This window comes from Ochotona princeps, chromosome 5 (assembly GCF_030435755.1).
Source record: "Ochotona princeps isolate mOchPri1 chromosome 5, mOchPri1.hap1, whole genome shotgun sequence".
NCBI lineage: Eukaryota > Metazoa > Chordata > Mammalia > Lagomorpha > Ochotonidae > Ochotona > Ochotona princeps.
Window position 1 is genome coordinate 20519455 of NC_080836.1, and position 25075 is coordinate 20544529.

A 25075-nucleotide genomic window follows, 5' to 3' on the forward strand; every position below is an offset into this window, starting at 1 on the left:
CTGACATATGCACTCCATCTATGATTTTCAACATGGTTGGGGTTCTGAGTCCAGTTTCTCACCTCTAAGCTACCCAGACTCAGCCTCCTCGTTTACCTACAAGTGCAGGAGCCTGGATGATGGAAGTGCCCCAAAAGTCACTCCTCACCTTTCATGTGAGTCTCCCTCAGTAGTCCTTCCTCCCACACATTTTTCAGACAAGCTTCCCTAAATAATCTGCAGCCTCCATGCCTACTAGCCCACAGACCCTCAAGCCCGGTCTTCCAGCAGTGTGCCGTGGCAGCCTGAACCCTACCTGCTTACCCAGAGCCCACACATGCTTGCATGCATGCCTGTCAGCACCTGCCCCAACATACCTTTAAAAAAAATAGAATAGGCATAGAATAGAATAGAGATTTCTGTGTTTCCTTTTAGTTAAGCATGTGTTGCTTACTCAGTGGCACATTATTTTATCAGGGTGCTACAATTTGTTGTTGATGTTGTTGTTGTTATTGTTGCTGTGATCGATGTGGCTGTTATGAAATGATGTCAATCCGAAAAATAGTAAAAAAAAAAAAAGTAATTTTCTTTGATGGTTTAATCATATTATGTCCCGTTAATAAGAGTATTTTCTTTTTCTTTTTCTTTTTTTTTTTAAAGATTTATTTATTTCATTACAAAGTCAGATATACAGAGAGGAGGAGAGACAGAGAGGAAGATCTTCCATCCGATGATTCACTCCCCAAGTGAGCCGCAACGGCCGGTGCGCGCCAATCCGATGCCGGGAACCAGGAACCTCTTCCGGGTCTCCCACATGGGTGCAGGGTCCCAAAGCTTTGGGCCGTCCTCGACTGCTTTCCCAGGCCACAAGCAGGGAGCTGGATGGGAAGTGGAGCTGCCGGGACTAGAACCGGCGCCCATATGGGATCCCGGGGCTTTCAAGGCGAGGACTTTAGCTGCTAGGCCACGCCACCGGGCCCAAGAGTATTTTCTTTTTTAAAAATGATGTGTTCAAATTGTATGAAAGGCCCTTTCTTTGATGATGATGGTCATGGTTTTTATTTGCCAATTTGGTTATGATAATATTTTTGCTGATTAGATAGGTATTAGAAGATGAACTAACCTTCCATTAAAGGGATATAAAATATATTGTCTTGATGTATAATCATTTTAAGTTTTGCCAGGCAAGACTTAACAATATTTTGTCAAGAATCTTTCTATCTTTATTTATGTGTTAAGCTGCTTTATAATTTTACTTTGTATGTTGCTTCTATCATTTTTGGTATTTGAGGTATAATAATAAAATATGTTAAATAAAAAAAACTTATTCACATTTTTAAAGTCAAAAAAAAATAGAATAGGCAATTATACTGGCACACTGCCACTGGTATAGTTATTATAAATTTTGCATTAGCCAGGCCTAGGATGTCCATTAGCTATTAACTGTTTTTCTCCCAGCAGTGTAATACTTACCTAGGTACGGTGCAACCTAGGCAGTTGCCTATAGTGGGGGTACAGCACTCATTCTTACCATTATTAGTGTTTTCTTGTGTTTTTGTTTACATAAACATTAATACATAATTCTGTCTTCGTATAAAATGTGTTTACAGAGCTGCAGTCATACTGGAACTACAGCTTTGCATCCTACTTCTTTTTCTACAACATATAAAGATGCTCAAAAACATAGTAAATTGCATTATATAATTTCTCTTAAAAAATTATTAGTTTTGCAGAAGGTATTTAGTTTTCAGCTTTCTGAAAAAAGATTTATTTATTTGAAATACAGACAGACAGAGACCGATCTTCCATCTGCTGGTTCACTCCCCAAACTGCTGCAAATGACGTGTGTGGGTGTCTAGCTCCTGGTGTGCCCACAGGGAGACAAACATAGGAGATCAGATATTGTACACAGCACCCTTTTTATTTTCTGGAAACAATGTCTGAGGCTTGAAGGAAGCTTGAAGAGAGCAGGAGATGAAGGTATAGTCCATTTCCCCGTACACTTGATTTCTTCTTCTTAGGAGAGATTTCTGTGGTGTTTAGTCAGGATTTCACCTTCTGAAATTCTGAGACTTAATCAGGCCTACTTCATTTAATTAGGAGGTTCACAGCCCATCAGACAAGCTCAGTACCTGCACATGTCCAGAAGGGCCTGCAGCAGGTCCCTCAGAGGCCTTAGAGAGCTCCCAGTACTGGGGCAATGTGCAGATATTCCCATTTCCACCAGAACTCAAAACCCTTGAGATCCAAGTCATCTCTAACAAGGGAACACAAGGATGGAGGTGTTTTGTGGCCGGCACAGTGGTGAGACAGAAAGCAGGTCTGCGTGACTTCAGAATGTAGTCACAGGGCTCAATTCCTGTTGGTTCTGTTGTGCTTTCTTGCTCTTGGACCTCCTGCAGTACATGTATGACAGACATGCCAGGCCACAGACTCCAAGCAGCACGAGAGCAAAGAGGACGTACAAAGCCGTCTCTGCTTCCGTGGAGATGAGTGACAGCCCCAGGAACTGGACCACATCCTCTGTGCTGGGGCTCTCGGTGGGGCCGGAGTCTAGGACAGGACAACAGAGGGCAGTTAGTGCTCTAGTGCTGAGGCAGGGACCCCTCTCAAGCCCCCTCGAGCACTTGGGGTTCTCAGGGTCAGATTCACACAGATGGGGTGAGGCCTTGCTGAGGTGACGATGCCTGTCCCCTGTTGGCATGTGCCAAGAGCCTCTGAGTGAATTTTTGATTCTAATGGCCCATGAAGCAGTTGGAATATAATATAATATAATATAATATAATATAATATAATATAATATAATATAATATCTGCATAGTCATTTACACTTCCCACCTCTCAGCCCATGTTGGGCCCCTCTCTCTACAGGCCCTCAGTGCACTTTCCCAGTGCTTGTGTTTGCCCCTTCCCACTTCCCAGAGGCATCTGTCTAGTTTTTTCCTTAAGCTCACACAGCAAGTCAGTGGAGAGGGGGGTGACTGGAAGAAGAATCTAGACTTGCTTGTCCCCACTCCAAGGCTCTAGGTTTGGGGCATAACACGAGACCAAGTGTCCACGTTGCATCCCAGCAGTGTCTCAACACTGGTTGAGGGACTGAAGGCGCTGGCGAGGAAGGTAATGAGTTGGAGAAGAGAGGCTGAAAGAAGCCCTCGGCCAGGCCCCTCAGCCTTGGCCTTTTGTCCCTCCCACGGCCCCTTCTCACCTTCTGGCTGCAGGAGACAAGGGTGGGGCCCCTCTGCAGGGTCAGGGAAGCCGTTGCACCGGACTATAGAGGCATATAACTTGGACGACTCTCTGGGGATTCTTGGCAGAGAAGGATCGGTGTAATTCACAAAATGCACACCAAACTTTTCTGTATAGCCATAGGCCCACTCGAAGTTGTCCATCAGAGACCACACTGTGTATCCTCGAAGGTCTACCCCATCCTGCACGGCTGCGCAAACAGAGGCCAGGTGTGAGCTGTCCTTGTCTCTACAGTCTCCTCTGCCAGGCCCCCGGTGTCAGCTCAGCCCAGAGCTGAGAGCTGTCACCCCTTTTTGGATTACAGTGACACCAGCATCTTTCTAGAAACGATTTATCTGGCATGTGAGTCAGGACACAGGTTTACCAAGCTAATCCTTTTGTGTCTTGATTCTGGCAACTGTACGAGAGTGTCAGTGCTTCATCCTACATTAAATATGGTGCCCTAGGGATTGGGGTTGTAGAACCATGAGCTGCAACCTGTGACACTGGCATCTTGTATCACAGCACTGGGTTCCGAAGCCTCTACTCTGCTTCTGACCCGGATCCCTGGTTTGTATCTTTGCAAATCCAACCATGCGGTAGATTCAAATGGAGGTTCAGTATTGAAGGACTGAAGAAGAATGGAAAAAGAGAAGCAAAATGGAAGATATGAAATAAAAGAAAATAGGAAAGAAATGAAAATGAAAGGAAGGATAGAAAGAAGGAAGCAAAGAGGAAGAAGGGAAGGCAGGAATAAGGAAGGACGAAGAAAATGAATTGAAACAAGGAAAGGCAAAAAGGAAATATCCTGCATTTGAAAGAGAAAATTTTCACAGAACAGGGTTTTCTAGCCCCTTCCTTTGCTGGTGTGTGGCTCACAATGTGTACTCAGCTCTGCTTTCGGTCAGCTTACCCTGGGTCACATCCCAAGGTGCTAGTGTTGGGCTAGAGCCCGAAAGCTGTGCTTGGGAACACAAGAAGCTACATGTGAACACCACCCAGCTTATTTCTTCTGACCTCTGCCCAGATCCACCTGAGGTGGAGCCAGGACAGCAGGAGATTCCAGCTGGGAGGAAACACCTGCCTGGTGTGAGGCGGTGGGTTAGAGGAAGGAAAACACCGGGTATGTGTTATGGTGGGTGGGGGTGAGCACTCCCCTCCTGCAGATGCTGGTGTGTGTTTCCAACAGGGAAAGGAGAGTGTAGAGGAAGGGCTGGGCTGGCCTACCTTTGAGTGCCTCATTGATGTAACTGCGCAGGTAGTAGATCCTGCTGGTGTCGTTGAGGTTTGAGTCTTCCCTATGGGACACTCCATTCTCTGTCACATAAATTGGAGGGTTGTTGTACTCCTGCTTTATCCAGTTCAGGATCCTTCTGAAGCCAAAAGGTGTCATCTTCAGCCAGGAGGAGCCAGATTCTGGCCAAGAGCGATCTGCGATGGAGGCAACTCCCCTTCAAGTTCAAAAACTAAAGATTAGGTTTTGCTCTGTTATTTCTAAGACACCCTTTTCCCACAACAGGATTTACTCCAAAGGAGTCTCAAGTTCATTCCAGACTCCGAGTCATAGCACCAAGTTGCCTCAGAGTCTCCTCTTTTCCCTTCCAGTTGCCCTCCTCAGTGCTACTGTAGTTTAGGAAGCCCTGGAAGCTCTCTGTTCTGTGAGCTCTCTGCCTACAGAGGAAGGTCTTGACTGTGGTCCCTGTTCACAGGTGACACTTGACACTAGACGTGAGTGGCTGTGAGTGTCACCAGCTCCAGTCCTCCTGGGGATGCAAGTGCTGTGTCCTCAGAGAAGCAGCTCCCCTGAGTCACCTGTCTGTGAACACCCACACAGGCCACAAGTGGGACCCTCACTTGTGTGATGACCAGCTGCAGAAAGATGGGGGTGTTTAAGTGTCCCTGACACTGAACTCTCCCTCCAGTAACAGACAAAGCAAGAAACACTTACACCACAGGAATGCCTGCTGGCCAGGGTGTGTATAAATATGTGATATCCCAAGTCCCACGGTCCCATTAAGACCAGCCATTTAGCTGCTTCTTACCTCCAGATCACTCAGGAAATGTGTGATCAGTGCCTAGATTGAGCATTCTCAGCTGAACTCAATGAGACTATGAGAAGCTTTTGTAAGGTCACATGGGGTTCCTGGGGAGGGAGGTCCAGGACTGAGAGGCACCAAGTGTTGTGTGGAAGGGAAGATGCAGAACAGGGGTGTTCAGGGGCCTCTCCAGTCTCAGTGAGCCTGACTGGGTTGGTTTCAGGGTATAGTGACGCATGTGGGTATAGAGCCTTATAATGAAAGGATGAACATGGGTAGAACTCAGAGCTACTTATTGGGAAGATGCTTATGAGAAAAGAAAATGAACATACATGGAATTTTTTCAAAATTCTATTGATTTCCATTTTATTTGAAAGGCAAAGAGATATTGGTAGAGACAGACAGAGAATTTTCATCTACTGGTTCTCTTCCCAAATGCATGCAACACCAACAGATAGACTAGGTCAAACCATGGTCCTTGATATCAGTTCAGGTCTTACACATGGGTGGCAGCACATATGTGTTGGACATCTCCTGCTGCCTCCTAGGGTATACAGTAGCAGGAGGCTGGATATGAAGCAGAGAAGCTTGGACTAGAACCAGACACTGTAATACAGAGTGAGAGCATACTGAGCAACATCTTAACCACTGTTGCGTACGCTTGCCTTGCCTATTTTCTGGTGTTTCTATCACAAACATATATATATATATATATATATATATATATATATATATATATATATATATATATATATATAATTTGTATAATAGAAAAACAACAATATGAAAGAAAATAAACAACAACAATAACAACAAAAGTAAGGTTTTTAACCCATTATGTCTCTTCATTGACTATATTAAACATCCAGAAGAGCAAAAATATCACTAAGAATAACTCTGAAGTGACTGTTACGTTGCTGAAATAGTTGCAGAAATTGGGCCCACATTTTAGCACAGCCAATTAAGTAACCACTTGCTACAGCGCATCCCATTTGGTAGCTGGTTTCTGTCTTGGCTCCTTCCCTCCTGATCCCACTCCCTCCTACTGTACCTGAGAAAGCAGTGCAAGATAGCCTAAGCTGTGGGTCTCTGCCACCCATGTAAGAGACCCAGAAGAAGTTTCTGGTTCCTGCCTTCCACCTGGTCTAGCTTTGGCTATTGGACCAATTTGGAGAGGAATTGTGGGTGGAAGGGAAGGTCTTTTTGTATCTCTCCTGCTTTCTCTATAACTGTGCCTTTCAAATAAATAAATAAAATTACAGAATTGAAAACTTGGAGCTTAAGAAGTTAAAAAACGATAAAAGAGGGCTTGGCATTGTTCTGTAGTAGGCAGAGCCACTGCCTGGGGTGCTGGCTTCCCAAATGGAAGCCAGGTGGTTTCCTAGCCGTTATATCACAGATCCAGCTCCTTCTAGGAGCTTGGATCCTACCACCCTTGTGGGAGACACAGACTGTGTTCCAGGCTCTTGGCTTTGGCCTTGCTCACTCTTGGACAACTGGGAAGTAAACTAGTAGATAGAACATCTTTATCTCTGTGTCCTCTCTCTGTGTTACTCTTAAAAACAATCAAAATAATGTGCCTGTGTGATGACACAGAGCATTCAGCCACTGGCATCCTAGATTAGAGTGCTGTTTCAAGTCCTACCTGCTTTGCTTCTGATCCAGATCTTTGTTAATGTGCTTGGGAGAGCAGCATTAGATTTCCCCAAGTACTTAGGTACCTGATAACTGTGTGGGAGATCAAGATGGAGATCTCAAGCTTTTGATTTCAGCCTGACCCAGTCCCAGCCATTATAACCTTTGGGGAATGAACCAGCAGATGGAATATTTCTGTGTCATTCTGCCTTTCAAATGAATAAAATGATTTTTTTTCAAAAAAGAAATACACTTGTTTCTTGTATAATAAATCAAGAGTTAAGAAATTTGGTTTAAAAAAAAAAAGACAACCAACAAAGAAAAGCTGTTTTTTTAAAAATATTTTAAAAAAACCAAGAACATCTGCCTTAACGGAAGTCACTGGGAAATCCTACCATTGTCTCAATGTCAGCTAGGTGGAATATTGGCTGATGAGCATCTTCAAAGCCATTTTGTAAGGCTGTGCAGGCTTCTGTGTAAGAACTGAACTAACGGACACTTTCCTTCTGCTCCTCTCCAAAGTTTGCTCCAAATATTCTATTGGCAGACTTACCTGTCAGCATCAACAGAGGAGGGAGTGATGGGGTAGTCAAGGTTGTAGGCGAGGACAGTGGTGTAGTGATTGAACCCAAAAAAGTCATAGGTACCGTTGATCCTCCTCTTCTCTTCCTCTGTGAACTCTGGGAGCCTGGGCAGAAACAGCCAGTAAGTGGGGCTTCAGGAAGAATCAAACGCTTCAGGTGACAATGTCAGGGGCAGGGTGGGGAAGTGACTGGGGGCCCTGGGAGGAAGGAGGAGGGACCTTTCAGGTAGTGCAGTGTGCACCTGAGGCTCTGTCCACCGATGTGACTAGAGCCTAACTTCCTGTCTGCAAAACGAAACTAAGAGTTGACCTTTGACAACCTCCTCTCCCCAAACACATACACTTTGTAGTTCCTTCCAACACTAAGATACAAAAATCCTGATATTCACCCTCTAAGGAGTATTTTAAAACCACAAACACGTCTTCATGTTCAGAAAGTAATGAGATTTTCTGAGTTCTATTGCAGGTTTTTGCCTTTGTAAGTCCCTCTGGTGCTGGGGGTGATTTGGGCTTCCTTCTCTCCACAGTCCACCCTTCCTAATAAGGGAAGTGTTTGCAAATTGAGTGTCTGATGCTTGGATGCTGTGCTCTCAAGATTTTCCTGAGCTTTGTTTTCTTAATGTGTGGGTGGAGTATGCCCATGAACTCTAAATGAGGAGGTTTTTTTTTTTTTTTTTTCTAAATCTTGCCTATCATACACTTCTGGCATGTCCCATGAGGCACATGTGTGGACAGTAGTCTCTGGTGCTTCTGGTGTAGATGTTAACAGGAACCACCAAGCTTAACTTTTAGGAGAGCAAGGTGTCAGAATAGGGTGAGGACATGTTAAAATTGATGGAGTAGGATTAGTCAAGGAGAAGCAGAGAAGGCATGATCCTGGGAAATAGGAGAGGACAGGCTGACAGCAGAGAGATTTTGGAGACCTGTGGACATGGGGAGACAGTAGAGAGAACAGAATAATGCTGTAGCAAACAGATACCACAACAATGATCAGAGCTCTACTGGGGAGGGAGTAGAGAAATCCCAGACACTATGGAATTGTACCATAAAATTAGAAATGAAATCAAAGGAAAAAAAGAAGAATTGGATGTGGGATGGGCCAGGCCACAACATCCACTAGCACATACAAAGGCTAAGACTGTGGGGGCAGACAATGCCAGATAAGGGCCTAGCATCTGCTGGCATGCATGGCATCTGGGTCTGGGAGTGCGCCTGGTAGGGGAACTTGTAGAACTCTCCTGGTGAACTGTAGCTCTTGCTGGTGAGCATGTGGGTCAGGGCTGGGTTTTGGTCAGCCTAGGCAAGGTTGATCCACTTGTTGGCAGGTGTGTGGGTTGGCTCTTGGAGGAGAGAGGAGCGAACTGGAAAGGGCCAAACCAAACATTAGCATACTGGCATGTGCAGGAGCCAGGATGGATTATTGGCCAAGCTGGGCTAAGCAAATACCTATCTGTTTGCATGAAAGCCAGGGATGGGGGCAGGCTGGGCAGGGTTAAGCTGCAGTACCCACCAATGAGAGTTGGGACTGCAAGTGGGCTGGGCCAGGTCAGGCTGCAGTATCCAATGGCAAACTCCAAGAGGTGGGATGGGCTAAGATGAGCTGAGTCAGAGCAATCAACTGCACACACAAGATCTGTGGCTAGGAATTGGCCTAGTAGGGGATTTAAGGGGACGCTCCAGCTGTTTGTGCTTCCTAGTGGTGAGCACCAGAGCCAGAATGGAGGCAGCAAACTGGGCTGGACATGGCTGCAGTATCCCTTGGCATGGGTGTAGACTGGATCTGGGGTGTGCCAGACTGCACTATGCTCCAGCACCTGCTGGTGCTTGCAAGAGCCAGAGTGTGTGTAGGACAGGCTGACCTAGGTCTCTGCACCCACTGAACCTAGCAAGAGCTGGGTTTAGGGGTGGACCAGACACAGCTGGGCTGCAGAATCCAACACTAAGAGCCAGAAGGGGTATGGGCTGGTTGGGGAAGGCCACTGTACTTTCCATGACAGGAGGTGGGCCATGTCAGGCTGGGCTAAGAACCCAGTGGCAAATGCCAAGGTGAGATAAGAGTATGCCAGAATGGTCCGCAGCCCCCATTAACACATGAAATCCTCAGGGAAGGGGGCTGAGCCTGGTAGAGCGACTGCGGTGGCTCCCTGTTGGGCCAATGTTCCTGCTGCTGAGTGTCGGAGCTGGGACTTAGGGCGGACCAGGCTGGGCAAGGCTACAAAACCTGTTGGCCTGCATGTGAACTATGTTGGGGGAGAGCCAGGTTGGACTAAGCAAACATATTCATTGGTGTATGCATGAGCCAGAGTAAGTGCAGGCTGATTGGATTTTGCTGCAGCATCAGCTTCAAGCTCTGTCAGGCTAGACTGCAGTACCACCTGGAAAGTACAAGATCTTTGGCTGAGTGTGGGCCTGTTAGGGAAACTGTGGTGACCCCTCTGATGGGCTGCAGCTCCCACTGGTGAGCTTGAGAACCAGAGCTGGAGGCTTGCCTGGCCGGACAGCAGTAGCACCCACCAATATGAATGTGGGCTGGGTAGTGGGGTCACTCAGGCTGAACTACACTGTAGAATCTGTTGATGTGTATAAGAGCCAAATGGGTTACAGGATAGACTGGACCAGTTTGCTGCATGTAGCACCATGTGTAGGAACCAGGGCTGGGGGCAGGCCCGGTGAGAGTTTATGGGGGTTGCTCCAACTAGGCTGCAGTTCCCCCTAATGTGTGTGAGTGCCAAGTGTGATGGGCAGGGTTAGGCTGGGCTACAGCATCCATTGGTTTGTATGAGTTAGAGCTGGGGACAGAACTGACCAAACAACTGTAACCACAAGTGTGTGTCTGTAGACTGAAGTGAATCACAGGTTGGGCCAGACCTCACACTGGATGATACATATAGGAGTCAGGCTGGGATCACCTCTAGTGAGGTTTATTTGGGAGTCCCCCCACCTCAAATTGCACCACTGGACTCAAAACTCCAACCATGGGGACAATCACAGGATCTGTTGTCTGACCATAAAGTCAGAAATGGTCCTCCTTGGTTGCTGAAGCCTGGGTAGTGCATGGCTTGCCCAGATGCACATAGGGCATATGACAGATCATTGAGGTCTGCAGAGAACATCTACTACCATGGATGGCAGAACAAATTGGACAACTCTCCAGGTCAAGTTTCAACAGTGAGTATTTGGGCGAGTGGAGACTTTAAGATGGAATATGTCAGCCAATGGACCTTGGAAGGATTTCCTCAACCCTTGATCCACGAAATCAACAGCATCTCAGGACTATTAAAACCACTTAAGCAGTACCCTCAAGCATGTTCCACATCAGAGACCTGAGGATGATATTGAGTGGCCAGCCCATCAGTACCCAATCCAGGGTACTGATGCAGTTAGGCTGCTTGGAGCAGTCCTCTTCCCTTCTCTTCCTCTTACCCCCAGACACAGGAGAAAAAAAATCACAAGCAATTGCCTCACCCACTTTCCCCCATACCTCAACCATTCCCACTCTAATCAATACTCCATGTGGACATACTCCTTCTCAAGTAAGTAAATATCAATCATAAAATAAATTCAACATTTAGGAGGCCAATGCCTTATCCATTAGACCACTGAGGCTTCTTAAATTCAATATTTAAAAAAGTTCTCAAATCAACAGGGGACTCCCAATGAAACAAAGATCTCGTGACAAAATGATACTAGATTTTCTACTATTGACTATAGCTATAATGCCATATTACACTTAAATCACAGAATGTTGGACTTGTGACTGTTGTGTAAGCATTATACTATTGTATTAATATGGAGGGAAGTTGTAGTGGGGAGAATAGGGAGGGAGGCAGGGAAGATGCAGGAAGGAATCTCTGATTCTACAAAACCATAATATGGAAAAAAAAAAGAAGAAAGGACCACCAAGCTGCCAAGTTTAGGCCTCCCACACCTCCATCAGAACTTTCTGTTGCCATTAACTCTCTTCCGGGGTTTCTGAAAAGCTGGAAGGGAAGAAAACCACTGTGCTCATATGCTCCCTACTCCGTGGGGGGGCCAGCAGTGGCCCTCAGGGCCTGTGGCTCAAAGGCCCTCTGGTGCCCAGCTGGTTCTCAGGTGTTGGGCAGCTTGTCCCACATTAGGCTGAACATGTGCCCCTTACTGTTCCCTCCAGGCTGCACGCCTGTTCACACCTTGGATGAAATGAACTCCAGTTCTCTTTATGGTTAAGTCTCAGCTCACCTGATGATCTGCTCTGTCCGTGAGGACTCCTGGTCTGCCCAGCACCCCCTGATCCCACTCTGATGAACTGGGGATTGAATTCTGAGGAGCATTATCCTCCCTGTGCAGCATTAGCCTCCCTGTGCATCTGTCCACAACCTGAAGGAGCCAGACTTGGGTTTGGCTCTGTCCTGGTACACAGTGGGTACTCAGCAGAGGGATGTGGAGCTATCTACTCACCAGCAAGCTAAAACCAGAACCAGCACATCTTGTTCTCAGCTGGATTTGCCTTAACTGCATCAGGATGGGAGTTTAAGGTAGGGATCTGGGTTTTCAATCCTCATGTCTAGGAATTCATACATTCAATGATTTCATCAGAAATCCATATCTTCTGATTTCCTTCAGCACTAAAACATGCTCATATAGGATACTTTTGGGGCCAAGGATGTTCCCACAAACCAGGACTATTGTCTGCACTTGGACCCTTTCCCCCAAAAAACATGTTGAATAACAGCTAGGTGATACACAAACCAGAGTGTGGGCCCTGGAGGCAGACAGCCTAGCTTCAAATCCCAGCTTCATCTCTGACTAGGGCAGGTACTCAAGCCCCAAGCTTACTCATCCTTACATGAGAATACAACAAATACTCACAAACGTGAGCTGTGGATGTTCTCATCTCTTCCTGCATAGGAAGGCCTGGTGAGTCAGGATGGGGGGGTGGGGGGTGGGGGGGGGTGTGTCCTGGTGCACACCATTGCCCCCTACTGCTGAGTGATCAGAAACACATTTCCGGCACTCCGTGGAGGCTCTTTGGATTCCCCAATGAGGGATGAAACTGCCAAGCATGGGCTGGGGAAATCATGCTTGGAGTGGTGGGTGCTCTCAAAACCAATGTCCTGGCTGTACTGCAGCAAGGTAACAGTCAGCAGCTGCCTGTTGTCAGGCACACAGGAGAGCTGGGCGCTGGATACAGCCCTCCACATATGTGACCCTGTTTACCTTCCAGCACACAAAGACACACACACCTCTGACCAACAACCACACATGCCCTGTTTGGTACTGGCACCTTACCGAGACTCAGTAAGGCCTGCAGCCAAGCTCCTTTCTAGAATCCGTGTCTTCATCACTTCGGGGTAGTCTCCATTCTTGAAAATCGGATTTGAAAACCAACCAGCCATGAACTGCAAGGTAAGGATTGGGGGACAGTCAGCCATGGCATCCCAACAAAGCCACCAGGGGACAGTGATGGCCCAGTTCATGAGCTGCTGCTCTCACAACCTCCTGCCTTGCTCTCCTACTTGGGAACATGATCTTGCCTCTCCTCTGTGGCCCTGTGTAGGCTGCAGCCGAGGTACCAGCAGGTCTTACCACCCAGGTCTGCCTGTAAAGCTGCCATCTCACTGAGGGCCCTGTCCTGGTCTCTATGGTTACAGCTGGAGGTGAGAAGACTGGATACTGGCCCTGCACTGCCGTCTTCCTGGGCCTCTGTCAGAAAGAACCTGAGATGCAGAGGAACAGACTGGAAGCTTCTGGCCCCCTGAGTTGCTCTTTTAACCTAGAGCAGCTAAAGTAACAATATGGGTCCTTCCTCATCACGGTATAGGGAGCAACTAGAATTTTCAGGAAATGCCTGAACTGCAATTATTTCCTGGCTTCCCAAGCCCACTATGATACTTCAGTGATATCGTGATGTGACTACAGCATCTCTTTCACAGGAAAAAAACACCATAGGAATGTGAATTCACCCAGCTCACAAAAATCACAGAATCTTAAATATTTGATTCCCAAACTAATTCTATTTGCATTAGACCCTGAAAGGAGTGGAAGAATGGACAAAACTCAAAATGTGCTCAAAGGAAAACAGACCTGAACGTATCTCGTGGCTGCCTCCACGTCCTCTTGATTGGCTGGGTCTCTGGGCTCAGCCCAGTCACTGTTGATGGTGATGGAAATCACACCTCCTTGGCTCGCACGGTACATGTTATTGTACAGATGCCAGGCCTCAGCATGAGCCTTTATCAAGTTGTGGCCAACAATATAGGGGGCAGTGCCAGGGCTTGAGGAGAACCCTGGAAACATGTAGATGATATCAACACAGAATGGATGAGGGGTTGAGTGCTACAGCTCCCAATCGACAGATGTGCCCTGACTGCATGGGAGAATGAGTTCAGGTTTTGGTTTGAGCAAGAGTGGAACTGAAATCCTACTGGTCTTACTACTGGCTGTAAGACACAGCCTTGCAGTGTCTTCCTCAGTGAAATGGCCACAGAGACTGTGTGTAAGAAGAAAATGAAATACAGTGTATGTGCCTGCAATAGAAGCCAGGTGATAGAGTTGGATTGTTGTTCCCTTATACACAAGGATGATTATATATATATATATATATATATATATCTCAGAAAAAATACCTGCATAATGTACCACAGGAGTTAGATCCTAGAACTGCTGGTTGGCCACCCACTGTGAGAATTGAGGTTGGAGAATAAAGCTGACGCTAGCTGAAGCACCTGACACTGAGAATCTAGGAGAGCAAAGGCTGTAAGGGAAGTCACCTCTCATCTGTTGAAAGAATGTAACAGAGGCAGCAACCCAGACAGATAAGAAATGCATCAAATGATGATATAAGCCACATTCCCTGAGGTTGGTCAGTTGCTCATGATCCCGAGGAATGACTTGGTTGAACACAAACCTACTCTCAGAAAGCTGAGAGTGAGAGAAAGGGGAAACCAGATGGCTCCCAAGGGACAAAGACAGGTTCACAACACTTCATTCAGAGCATGTCTGGTGTGATGGGTGTTTGGCCTAGCAGTTTGACTGTCACTTAGGATGGCACATTCCTTGTGAGTGTCTGGATCTGAGTTCCCTGTTCTGCTCACAAATCCAGCATTCTGCTAATGAGCACCCTGAGAGAGAACAGCAATAGTTTAAAAGAGCTGAGTCTCTGCCCCCCATACCAAAGACCTATACTGAGTTCAGGGCTTCCAGTTTGAAAGATTCCAGCTCCCCGGGCACTGTGGACATTTGGGAGGTAAACTGGTAGATGGGACTTCCCTGTGTCTCTGCCTGTCAAAAAAATTAGTATAAAATTTTACAAGAATAAGTAAAAATCACTGTGCTTTTGTTTTAAATAAAAAATTTTAAGAAGCCCTTAGATATGCCTTAGATTTACTTTTTTTGTATTTTATAAAGTAATACTACCTATCATGCCAATAAGGGCTAACACCCTTGCCTGCAACAGGCCTTAGTGCAACACTGCACCTTTGCCACCTGGCACACAGGGGATGTGCAGCGTCATGTTGGGACGTCAGGCTTCATGGTTACTCAATGGGCTCAGTTCAGCTAAATCAATTACTGTTACCTTTGGGATTTTTGGAATTAAGAACACAGAATGTAAACTCACACAGCTCGACCAATTGTCCTTTCCTACATGGGTTCAGTCACTTTCCTGATCTCACACATCTCAGAGGACTTCTGAAGCAAGTCAGAATCACATAGCAAAGAAATGAAGACCTCTTGAGGCACTGAGAGGTGAAATCCATGTTTAGCAAACGTGTCAAAGAGGAACATCCAAACCCTGAGCAAGAGGCAGGCTGTCTGAGGTTCTTCCAGGGGGCTTTCTTGGCCTGCCCCTCCATTGCCACCTAACTTTCATGTCTGTAAGATGCAAAGCACTAAGTAGTCAGGACTGAGACCTTACCTGGGGCATATACTCCATTATTAAAGCCATGGTATGCAATGACAAAGGGTTCATTGAGCGTGATCCAAAACTTCACCTTGTCTCCCAGCCTCTGGAACAGCACGTTGGCATACTCCCTGAACCGCTGCACAATGGTCTCATTCTCCCAGCCTCCAACATCCTGGAGCGCCTGGGGCAGGTCCCAGTGATACAGGGTCACCTGTGAAAAGGTCAGATTTGCAGTTATCCACTGTGCCTTCATGGAAAGCACAAACATCTTCTGCCAAAACTGAGAATGGTTTATAAGACAAAAATTCAAAGACTTTTTTTTTTCCTCTTGGGGTGGAACAATGAGAGGCAGGATAAGTTACTTCAAAGGAAGGGAACTGGTCAGGATGGGGAATAAAACTATTATGTTTATTTAATCCCACAGCATAAAAACTTTTAAAAAATTTTTATCTTTAGTTTTGACAATCTTTACACAGTTAACAAAGGCAAAAAGGTTCAAGGGCTATAGGAAAGTCGGTAAGACTATTATTTCCACATTGTGTTTTTCCTGTACCTGGGGTAAAGGGGGAGATAAAGGGAGAAGCCCCACCCAGTCTTCCATCCATCCCAGGTCCCTGATGTGGGGCATGCTCAGAATTTTAATGATTAAGTGTGAGAGCAGCATTTGGCTTTCAGAGTAAATGTGCTCCTCAGCCCCACAGCCTGTGGACTTCCCTGAGGCCTGGCCAGCGCCCACCCTCACCTGGGGCTGGATGTTGGCAGCCAGCAGTGCATCAATGAGCCGCACATAGTAGTTCAGGCCTGCTTCATTGATGTAGTTGGTCGTTCCATCAGGCAGGATGCGGGACCAGGAGATGGAAAAGCGGTAGTGGGATACGGCCAGGTTCTGCAGGGCGACCACGTCCTCAGTGATCTTGTGGTAACTGTTACAGGCCACATCTGCGATGTCATCATTCTGAATCTTCAATGGTGTGTGACTAAATGTGTCCCAAATACTAAGACCTTTGCCATCTGCTCTCCATGCACCTTCGACCTTAAGATGACAAGACATGGTTAAATTAAATTCTCAATCAAGTCTTCAGAGAGTCCCTTTTCTCTGTGAGTGAGGACCAAGTCAGGATATTTCCCAACCTTACCACCTCGAGAGCCCTTTCTGGTCACTCTTCTCTTTCTGAACTCCCCAGATTTCTACACACCTATAACTCCATTATACTGCATTTCACATTTGTGCATACATAGGTTTACTGTCTTTCAACCTTGTGTCCCAGTGATACATGCTACAGTGTCTGGTGTATAGTTGGTGCTCACCAAGTTACTCAATACCATGTCAATTAATTACATAATGTTGTAAATTGTCGTTTATGTTATGTTGTGGCTTTAAATTGATCAGGATGCTATTCTGCCAGCTCTGCCTTCAGACCAGAGATGGTCTCCACAAGAAACTGTTGAATTTAACTGGACAATAAGATGCTGGACCCTATGCTTGGTATATGCTTGCAATGAAAGAATCTTGATTGAATCTGAATTGTAATACAGCAACAAGGTGCAGGAATCCACCCTAGAGGGGGTATGGGGAGGGGTTGGGGGAATCCCAGAGCCTATGAAACTGTGTCACATAATGCAATGTCCTTGCTCTGACCCACAATCATGCTCAAATGCAATTGAGTGAGAAACAACTGACATTTGTGAGGACATTAGCACCCATATTTATCAACATTTGGAGAAAGGAGATACAAATGTGGAAAATAGGAAGGCTAGCATTAACCCTGTGGAATTGGTCTGGAATAGGATGTATTGGTGTGATTGTGTGGTTTTTAATGTTCATTGATATACTGGTGGGTGTTAAAATACATACATGAATATGTGTGTACATGTGTGTGTATTTGTGTACATGCAGTGAATTTCCTAGATCTTCCCCTTGAGAGAGTTAAAAATAATGACACCATATGTTCAGGAAGCACACTTAGCTAGCACACTTCAATTTTGGCTTCCAATGTTATTCGCAACCAAAAGGATCCAGAATTCAGAGAAGTTGTACAAGTCCAAAGTTGTATCAGAAACAGTCCAGGCCCACAACTAGAACCAATATAAAGAAATTCCTTGCTTGGAAATCAAGATGTCCACTGGAGACTGTTAATATTTGCGTATCTTTGCCCTCATGTCTTGCCCAGGCTTTACTTATTCTAACAGACCCTACATCACCTCTTATGGCAGCCTGTCTAACTCTGCTGGTTGGACCAAATTTGAAGCTATGAAGAAGCCAAACTGTTCAGGAACAGGAATGCCAGACAACACCTTCCAAGAGTTTCTGAAATCCCTGCTCTTGTCTGTGCCATTGCAGCAGCAATCCCGGAGCCTGAGACACAGTAGCTATGCAGTAAGTGGCGTGCACCCCCTGAACTCCTCACCTGATACGCAGCAGTAGCTGCACTCCAGACGAAGCCCTCAGGAAACTGTCCATACACAAACTCATCCTCACTGGGCAGCGGCATGCCATTGTTGGTAATGAGTTCTGTGTAGTACGTGGCTGAGATTCTTGCTGTGCGAGGCCTGTTCTCATTCTCAAAGTCAACATGATACAGGCCAAACTTGACCGTGTAGCCTCGGAGCCACTCAAAGTTGTCCATCAGAGACCAGGCAGAGTAGCCTTGAAGGTTGACCCCATCGAGCCTGTAGGCTGAGAACATTCCAGGGAGAAGAGGAGAGCATTACCCCAGCAGGCAAGAAGCCCAAGAAGCGCAAGAAGCCCAGCAATGTGCTAGTTCCTCCACCCAAAGCAATGCTTCTAAACCATCAACTTGCACACTAAGTGACCTGTGCTGTAAGAGGACTGGAGCATCATTTCTGGTAACTAACTCTTTGCCCTCTCTGATGAGCCCACAGCAAGCCCACACCGAGGAGACATGTTTCAGATTCAAGAGCCCAAGCTTGTTTGAGAGATTAAGCACAGAGGCATAAATTAGAGAAGAGTTTCTTATTGTAGAATATGAGTTCCATGAGGGCAAAAAAGTCTACATTTTATACCCACTGCTAGACTAGCACATGTTACACTGTAGTATTTTAAGAATATGTGGATAGGACCAGCATTGTGGTATAACAAGTAAAACGGTCACCTCCAATGCCAGAATCCCATATGGCCACTGGTTCCAGGTAGGGATGCTCCACTTGTGATTCAGTTCCCTGCTAATAACCTATGTAAAGATACACAAGATGGCACAAGTGCTTGGACTCCTGCCACTAACGTGGGAGACCCAGAAGAAGCTCCTTGCTTTTGGCTTTACTGTTGTCCAACAACGCCATTGCAGTCATTCCAGATGTGAACTAGCAACTGTAAGATTTTCTCTCTCTCCCCCACCTTTACTCTTGCTCCTCCTTTTTTCTCCCCCTCCTTTTCTCTCTCTCCTTTCTTTCTCTCTCTCCTCTCTGTGTAAGTCTGACGTTAAAATAAATAAATTTAAAAACAAGTGAGCAGACAACTAAAATGGTCTGTGGAATTTTGCATTGTGCATTTGTAATCTCTACTAATATACTTTCTTTTTTTTTTTTTTTGAGGGGCGACATCGGTTTAATGCACAAAGAAACTCTTTGCAGCCTTATTGTCAAAAGGTGCCAGAGGAGAAAGAGGCCTCCAGCGCGGTCTTCTTCTGTGGCATCCGGGGTGCAGTCTGTGGTCAGCAGTTTTGGGCGGAACCTGGAGTAATGAGTGGCTTGGCTTTCTCAGGTAAGGGGCTGTTACTGCTTTTGCGCTTGCACTTGCCACTCAGGGCCAAGGCTAAGCCAAGGATGCACAGGAGCCCCACGATGATCATCCCGCCCAACTGCAGGCTTTCCCAGTCATAGTGAAATGGACTGTCCTCATCCTGCAGGTCATTGGCTTCCAAGGCAGGCAGGCTTGATAGTGCCAGGAGAAGGGCCCAGATCCCTCGTTCCATGCCTGGGCTTGCAGGGTGGGGGCTGGGGTCTGCGGCTTCACACTCTCCGCAGGAGGTGGCAGCGCCTGCAGCCGGAGCAACTGGAGCGAAAGCTGAGCCACAGAGGCTGCTTGGGGCAATGGATGACCTACTAATATACTTTCACCCTTAAAGCTTGAAGCGCATTCAGGTCAACATCCAGGTGGTTATAGCTGTCAAGGGGATATTCCCAGCGGCATTGTCTCCCACACCATTCCCTGGTGTGTAAAGTTAACCCAAATACTGGCACATTCGCCATCAGCATTTCAAGACGACCATTGCTTTATTTTAAAGTTTCCTGCCTGAGGAATTCAACCTCCGGGCAGCCGCCTGGCTGCCTGGGGGCCTCGGGATGGCCGCGTCTCAAGCCTGGAATACGCCTGCTACCACGTATGTACATGTGGTGAGCGGCTCCCGGGCGGCCAGTGCGCCATTTGGCGCCAGGTTCCGTCTGCTGGCCGCTTGGCCAGGGAGTTCTGGAATTTTGGTTCTTTGATATGCTGCTTGAGTAGCTCCATGCTGAACCCACAGTGCTCTGGGGATGTGTATCAGTCCTAAAGATTCTCAATGGCAGTGAATCTTCCTCTGAAGAACCTGTAATCACTTTATAATGCAGATTACCGTACACCAGTTCATTCAAAAGCCAAAATTCCGGGCTTGTCCAGCAGGATGTCCCCATTGCCTAATAGGATGAGGGATCAGCAGAGGGGTCACAGTAGGCAGGACCATGACATTGACTGGCATTCGAGAACCATACCCGGGGGTAGAATGTGTCGGGGATGTGTGGGCCAAACCCCGTGGGAATTCTGGCTTGCTTAGGAGGGCTGGCGGAGACAAGGCAGGAGGCATGACAGTCTATGGGGTGTGCTGAGCTGACCCAGAGCAACCACTGGCATACTTAATTAACACTGGCTGGGAAAAGGCCTGGTTGGGGAGCTTGGGGGAGGCCCTGGCTGGGTGGAGTTTCCCACTAAGGGGTGCAGGAGCTGGAAGGGGGCTGAGTTCTGGTCGGGTCACAGTTGTAGTTTCCCTTGACACAAGTGTGGACTGGGACAAGACGCACCGTGCCAGGTTAGACTGCAGCACGGTTTGGTGTTCTGGAGGACCAGGGTAGATGTGGGACAGACTTGGCTAGGTTTCAACCCCAACTGAGCCATATATGAGCTATATGGTATGGACAAGCCGTGGCTGGGCTGAAATTTCCAACAGCAGGAACCAGAATGGGTTGAAGACCAGTTAAGAAAGGCCGCTGCTCCTGCTGGGGCAAGAGACGAAATGAGAGGTGCTGGCCCATGGACCTGCTGGTATGTGCGAAACCTGACACCAGGATGGGGTCTGATGGAGGAACCTGAACAGTTTCTCTGACAGGACACTGACCCTACAAATAAGCACAGGAAGCATGGAGGTAAACAGCCCAGAAGAGGCTATGGAAAGTGTCCCACTTGCATACATTTGGCTCGGGTTGGGGGTGGACCAGGCTGAGTCAGCCTGCGTCATCCACTGGCAAGTATGAGCGCTGGAGCTGGGTGGGGGTCTGGCCAGGTTCGGTTGTGATACAAACAGTACACAACATAAAATGCCAAGGCGAGGCTGCCTGTGCCTGTTAGGAACGCAGCACCCAACCAGCACACCTCCCACTGGTTTAGGTGAGGGCTGAACCAGGATGGACTGCAATACTCATTGGTTCCAGTGGAGGTCAGAGCTGAGAATAGAATCAACCCAGCAGTTGCAACCACCAGCTGATAGGGGTGATGGAATGTGGCGGGCACTGTGCTTGCTAGTATATGTAGGAACCTGGTCCGGGAACACCTCAAAGTTTCTTTGGGGATCCCCTCAATCAAAATGGAGGAATCAGAACATTAACCAAGAGAAGATGGAAGACGGAGTAGATCATCAACCACCTCAGCTGTATGTTGGAAGCGAAATACTGGACAAGGGGAGACTCTATGATGGACTATGTCAATCAGTGGACTCGGCACCAGCCTCATCGTACCTGGATTGTTGCTGATGGTATGTTGGAGCTTCTAATTGATCGGGAGGACACTCTGCTGGCTCTGCCTTCAGACCAGAGAGGGCCTCCCTAAGAGGCCGTTGAACTTGACTGGACAATAGGATGCTGGACTCTAGGTATCGTATATGCTTGCAATGAGGGAATCCCAATGGAACTTAAGCTGTGGTTATGCATCAAGATGGAGGAATCCACCATGGGGGGAGGGTTTGGGGTAAGGGGGAGAGAATCCCAGTACCTATGAAACTGTGTCACATAATACAATGTAATTAATGAATAAATTATAAAAAATTAATAAATAAAGGAAGGAAGGAAACCAAGAAGAAGGAGGAGGTTAAGCAGGGCTAACAATAAAGTCCTCATTCAGATTTTCCTCATGTATTCGCAACCTAAAAAAAGAAGAAAAAAAAAAAAGCTTCCCAAAAGGTAAAGTCTCAAGGCAAACAAAGAGTTAATGAATAGGCCAGCATTGAAGTGAGGAGGGTAAAGCTACTATCTGTGATGCCAACTATGCATTTTATACGAGTCCTGGCAGCTCCACTTAGTCTAGTCCCCAGTTAATGGCTTGGAAAACTAGCAGAAGAGGTCTCAAGCACCTGAACCCATATGGAAGTCACAGAAACTCCTGACTCCTGGCTTTGGATTGCCCCAGCTTTGGCTGTTGTAGTACTTGAGGGATGAACCAGCTGATGGAAAATCACCTTATCACTATTTCTTCCTCTCATATTGTGTAACTCGAATTTTAAATAAACAAATTTAAATAAAAGAAGAGCTATGGAGTGAGCTAAGATATAGATTATTCAATGGTTTGTAAAACACCTTATAAAACATTTCAGACAAATCACATACGGACTGATGGAGTAATTTGTAAGGAAGATCAAAATTTCACTTACCTTTCAAAGCTTCATTGATGTAGGTTTTGTAGTAAAATATCCTCTCAATATCCTCTAGAGCTGGATCTGACAGCCCTGCCCCATTTTCAGTGATATAAATGGGGATGTCACCATACTCTTCCTTGATCCAATTCAGCAGTCTACGCATTCCAAAGGCTGCAGCTCTGGTCATGGCTGTGGTAGGCCATGAGGTATCTTCCTCTTCGCTCAACTCCTGATCGGTTTGGTAGGAGGGTGGGTTGAGTGCAGGTGTGCTGTGCTGTACAATTTTGGAGGAGTAGGTATTGAGGAAGAAGACGTCAGCTGTACCCCTGATGTAGTTCTTCTCTTCCTCAGTGAAGCTTGGCAGGCGAGACGTGGCTAAGTGCTGGAGTTCACTCCTGTTCCCTACTTTCCACTTCATGGCATCAGGATAGTCTCCAGTTTTAAAAATAGGGTGCGCATACCAGCCCAGGGTGAACTGCATCTTGCGGTCAGTAGCTTCCACATCTCTCGGGACATCTGGTGACTTGGGCTCTGCCCATTCTCCAACAAGACTCAAAGAGATGACCCCGTTCTGGCTCTGCCTGTATTTCTCATCATACGTGTGATAGACTCTAGCATGAGCTTTGATGAGGGCATGGCTGATCCTGTAAGGTGCCCAGCCTGGATCACTTACCCCTGGGGGAAATTCCCCTGTGCCATAACTCCACCATGCATAGTAGGTGGGCTCATTAAAGGTGATCCAGAACTTGACTCTGTCACCAAAGGTCCGGAAACAAAAGTCTGCATAGCTGTCAAACAACTCAATCAGGGAAGCGTTCTCCCAGCCTCCTATATCCTGCAGGGCCTGAGGCAGGTCCCAGTGAAACAGGGTCACCATGGGGACGATGTTGCTCGCCAGCAAGCCATCAATCAGCCTGTTATAATAATCAACACCACGACTGTTGATAGAACTGTTTGTCCCAGTTGGGAAAATCCGAGGCCAGGACAGAGAGAAGCGGTAGGTCTGCACCCTCAAAGCTCGAAGCACGTTCAGGTCAGCATCCAGCTGGTTGTAGCTGTCGCAGGCAATGTCCCCAGTGGCATCTTCTGCCACGCCGCTCCCTGGTGTGTGAGTAAAGTTATCCCAGATGCTGGGGCCTTTGCCATCAGCATCCCAAGCTCCCTCAATCTGATAGGCTGAAGAGGACACGCCCCAGAGGAAGTCATCCCGGAAAGTGCCATGATAGAAGAAGTCTCTTTCAAACTTGGTTTGGTTGGAGAACTTCTCCCAAACCACTTTTGCCTGGGAGGGCACCTCTGATGGCAGAGAGGAGGCTCTGGTTCTGGGAGGCAGGCGCACTAAACTCAGTGGCAGCGGCTGCTTTACTGCCTTGGTGAGGAAACCATTCTTTTCAATGATGCTTGTGTAAAAGAAGGCTGATTTCCTGGGTGTCCTGGGCTTGCTGGTGTCGCTGAAGTTGACATGGTACAGCCCGAATCTCTGGCTGTAGCCGGCAGGGCCTTCAAAGCCATCAATGAGGGAAGGAGCGATGTAAGAACGAACGTCCACTGAGTCCTGCTTGATAGCTGAGAGAGTAAAGTTTCTGTTACTGCTGCTGCTTTTACAGTTTTCCTTTCCATATGAAAGTAGTGGGACGACTTGGCTGAGCCCACATCCAACCCTTTTCCCTCTCAGAACAAGGGAGAAATCTTCAAGCCTCCCGTAGCACATCATTTTACTTCTAGGACCATATATCTGAACCCAAAGGAGCACCCTTGTCATAAGAGAAGTACTAGAGAGAATGTGCTCCTTTCTCATGCCTTGGTTTCATATAGAGTATAAAAATCACCCCATTTCTTAATAATTTGAGTTTTCTTTTCATTGTCCATATTGAGCAAATCTGTCCTAAAATCTGTTTCACCTCTGATTTGTCACTCAACGGTTTAGTGAATAAAGCCAGAACCAGAGCTAAAGTAACAATGCAGACTGTGGACTCCAACTTGGCATCTGGCAAAGATTGAACTCCAGAAGTAGAGCCAAGAAATGAATCGGTCTTGATTTTTTTCAAGACTACACAACCTATTAAAAAATATGCTGACTGCATAAGAGGTAGGTAAGGTTGCTCACTCATTCAATAAATAAGTTGCTAAGCACCTACTTTTTTCCATTGTCATGCAAGGCTCTGGGGATACAAAGATGAATCACAGCTTAATGAGTAAAGTGAAGAACTGAGCCAGAAACAGAAAGGCCTTTGGGCCCCTTCTGGTATGGATGGGTGTGCCACTCAAACTTTTACAGTACCCACTTTTATGTTGTCCCATAAAGATAATTCATGCCCTTTAATTTCTGCTCAGGACTGTCTTGAGGATTGCCTGAAATAATGTTTTAAAGAAATTCCAAGGTTATGAAGATCACAAAATTGTAACTGATAGCGAGAGGAGAGCAGGTGGAATATGAAGAGTGTGTCTGAACTCAGGAACAGGTGACAGGTGGTTCTCCATTCCTTACCATAGTGCTGAAGGCAGGCAAATCTCTTTAACCAACTATTTTCTCTTAATGTGTATAAGGCCTTGAAATCTCACCACAGTTTTCTAGGGAGATGGTAAGCAGTTGTTTAAGATTGATCTGTAAGCCAAAACTTTTTTGCCACTATTTCTCACTTGAAGAGTGCAAAAGACACAGAACCAGCACGTTAGTTAAGAATGGAACTATAGCATATATTAACATGAAGAACATGGAGTACAGACTTTATATTTTGCTAAACGATATGTGTGTGGCTAGAGCAGTAAAGCATATTTCCTGTTGGAGAACCATACAAAGAAATTCCACACCACATTTTAATGTCTGTATCATATTTCAATTTTATAGACTAAGTTCCCTATATAAAGGATGATATCTAGCTCTGGTGTGATGCTCAAC

The 25075-nt window shown here is 46.6% G+C and overlaps 2 protein-coding genes across 4 annotated transcripts in view; both read right to left on the reverse strand.

Moving 5' to 3' along the window:
* Positions 1 to 2283: 2283 nt before the first annotated feature.
* The window catches only part of LOC101519868 (lactase/phlorizin hydrolase), a 73616-nt gene continuing 50824 nt past the window's right edge, over positions 2284 to 25075 (reverse strand). For all 3 annotated transcript variants that reach the window (XM_058664441.1, XM_058664442.1, XM_058664443.1), the window contains 10 exons: positions 22192 to 23742; positions 17749 to 18017; positions 16083 to 16373; positions 15353 to 15551; positions 13522 to 13724; positions 12727 to 12836; positions 7429 to 7563; positions 4432 to 4655; positions 3185 to 3415; positions 2284 to 2532 (listed from right to left, as the gene is read on the reverse strand). In XM_058664441.1, the coding sequence (XP_058520424.1) occupies positions 2312 to 2532; positions 3185 to 3415; positions 4432 to 4655; positions 7429 to 7563; positions 12727 to 12836; positions 13522 to 13724; positions 15353 to 15551; positions 16083 to 16373; positions 17749 to 18017; positions 22192 to 23742 (3434 nt within the window). In that variant the 3' untranslated portion in view covers positions 2284 to 2311. The remainder of the gene's footprint in view (positions 2533 to 3184; positions 3416 to 4431; positions 4656 to 7428; positions 7564 to 12726; positions 12837 to 13521; positions 13725 to 15352; positions 15552 to 16082; positions 16374 to 17748; positions 18018 to 22191; positions 23743 to 25075) is intronic.
* On the reverse strand, positions 18928 to 19393 carry LOC131480360 (FXYD domain-containing ion transport regulator 4-like). The gene has a single exon (XM_058664448.1). It carries the CDS (start codon positions 19270 to 19272, stop codon positions 19012 to 19014), a length of 261 nt encoding a protein of 86 aa, XP_058520431.1. The 5' UTR covers positions 19273 to 19393; the 3' UTR covers positions 18928 to 19011.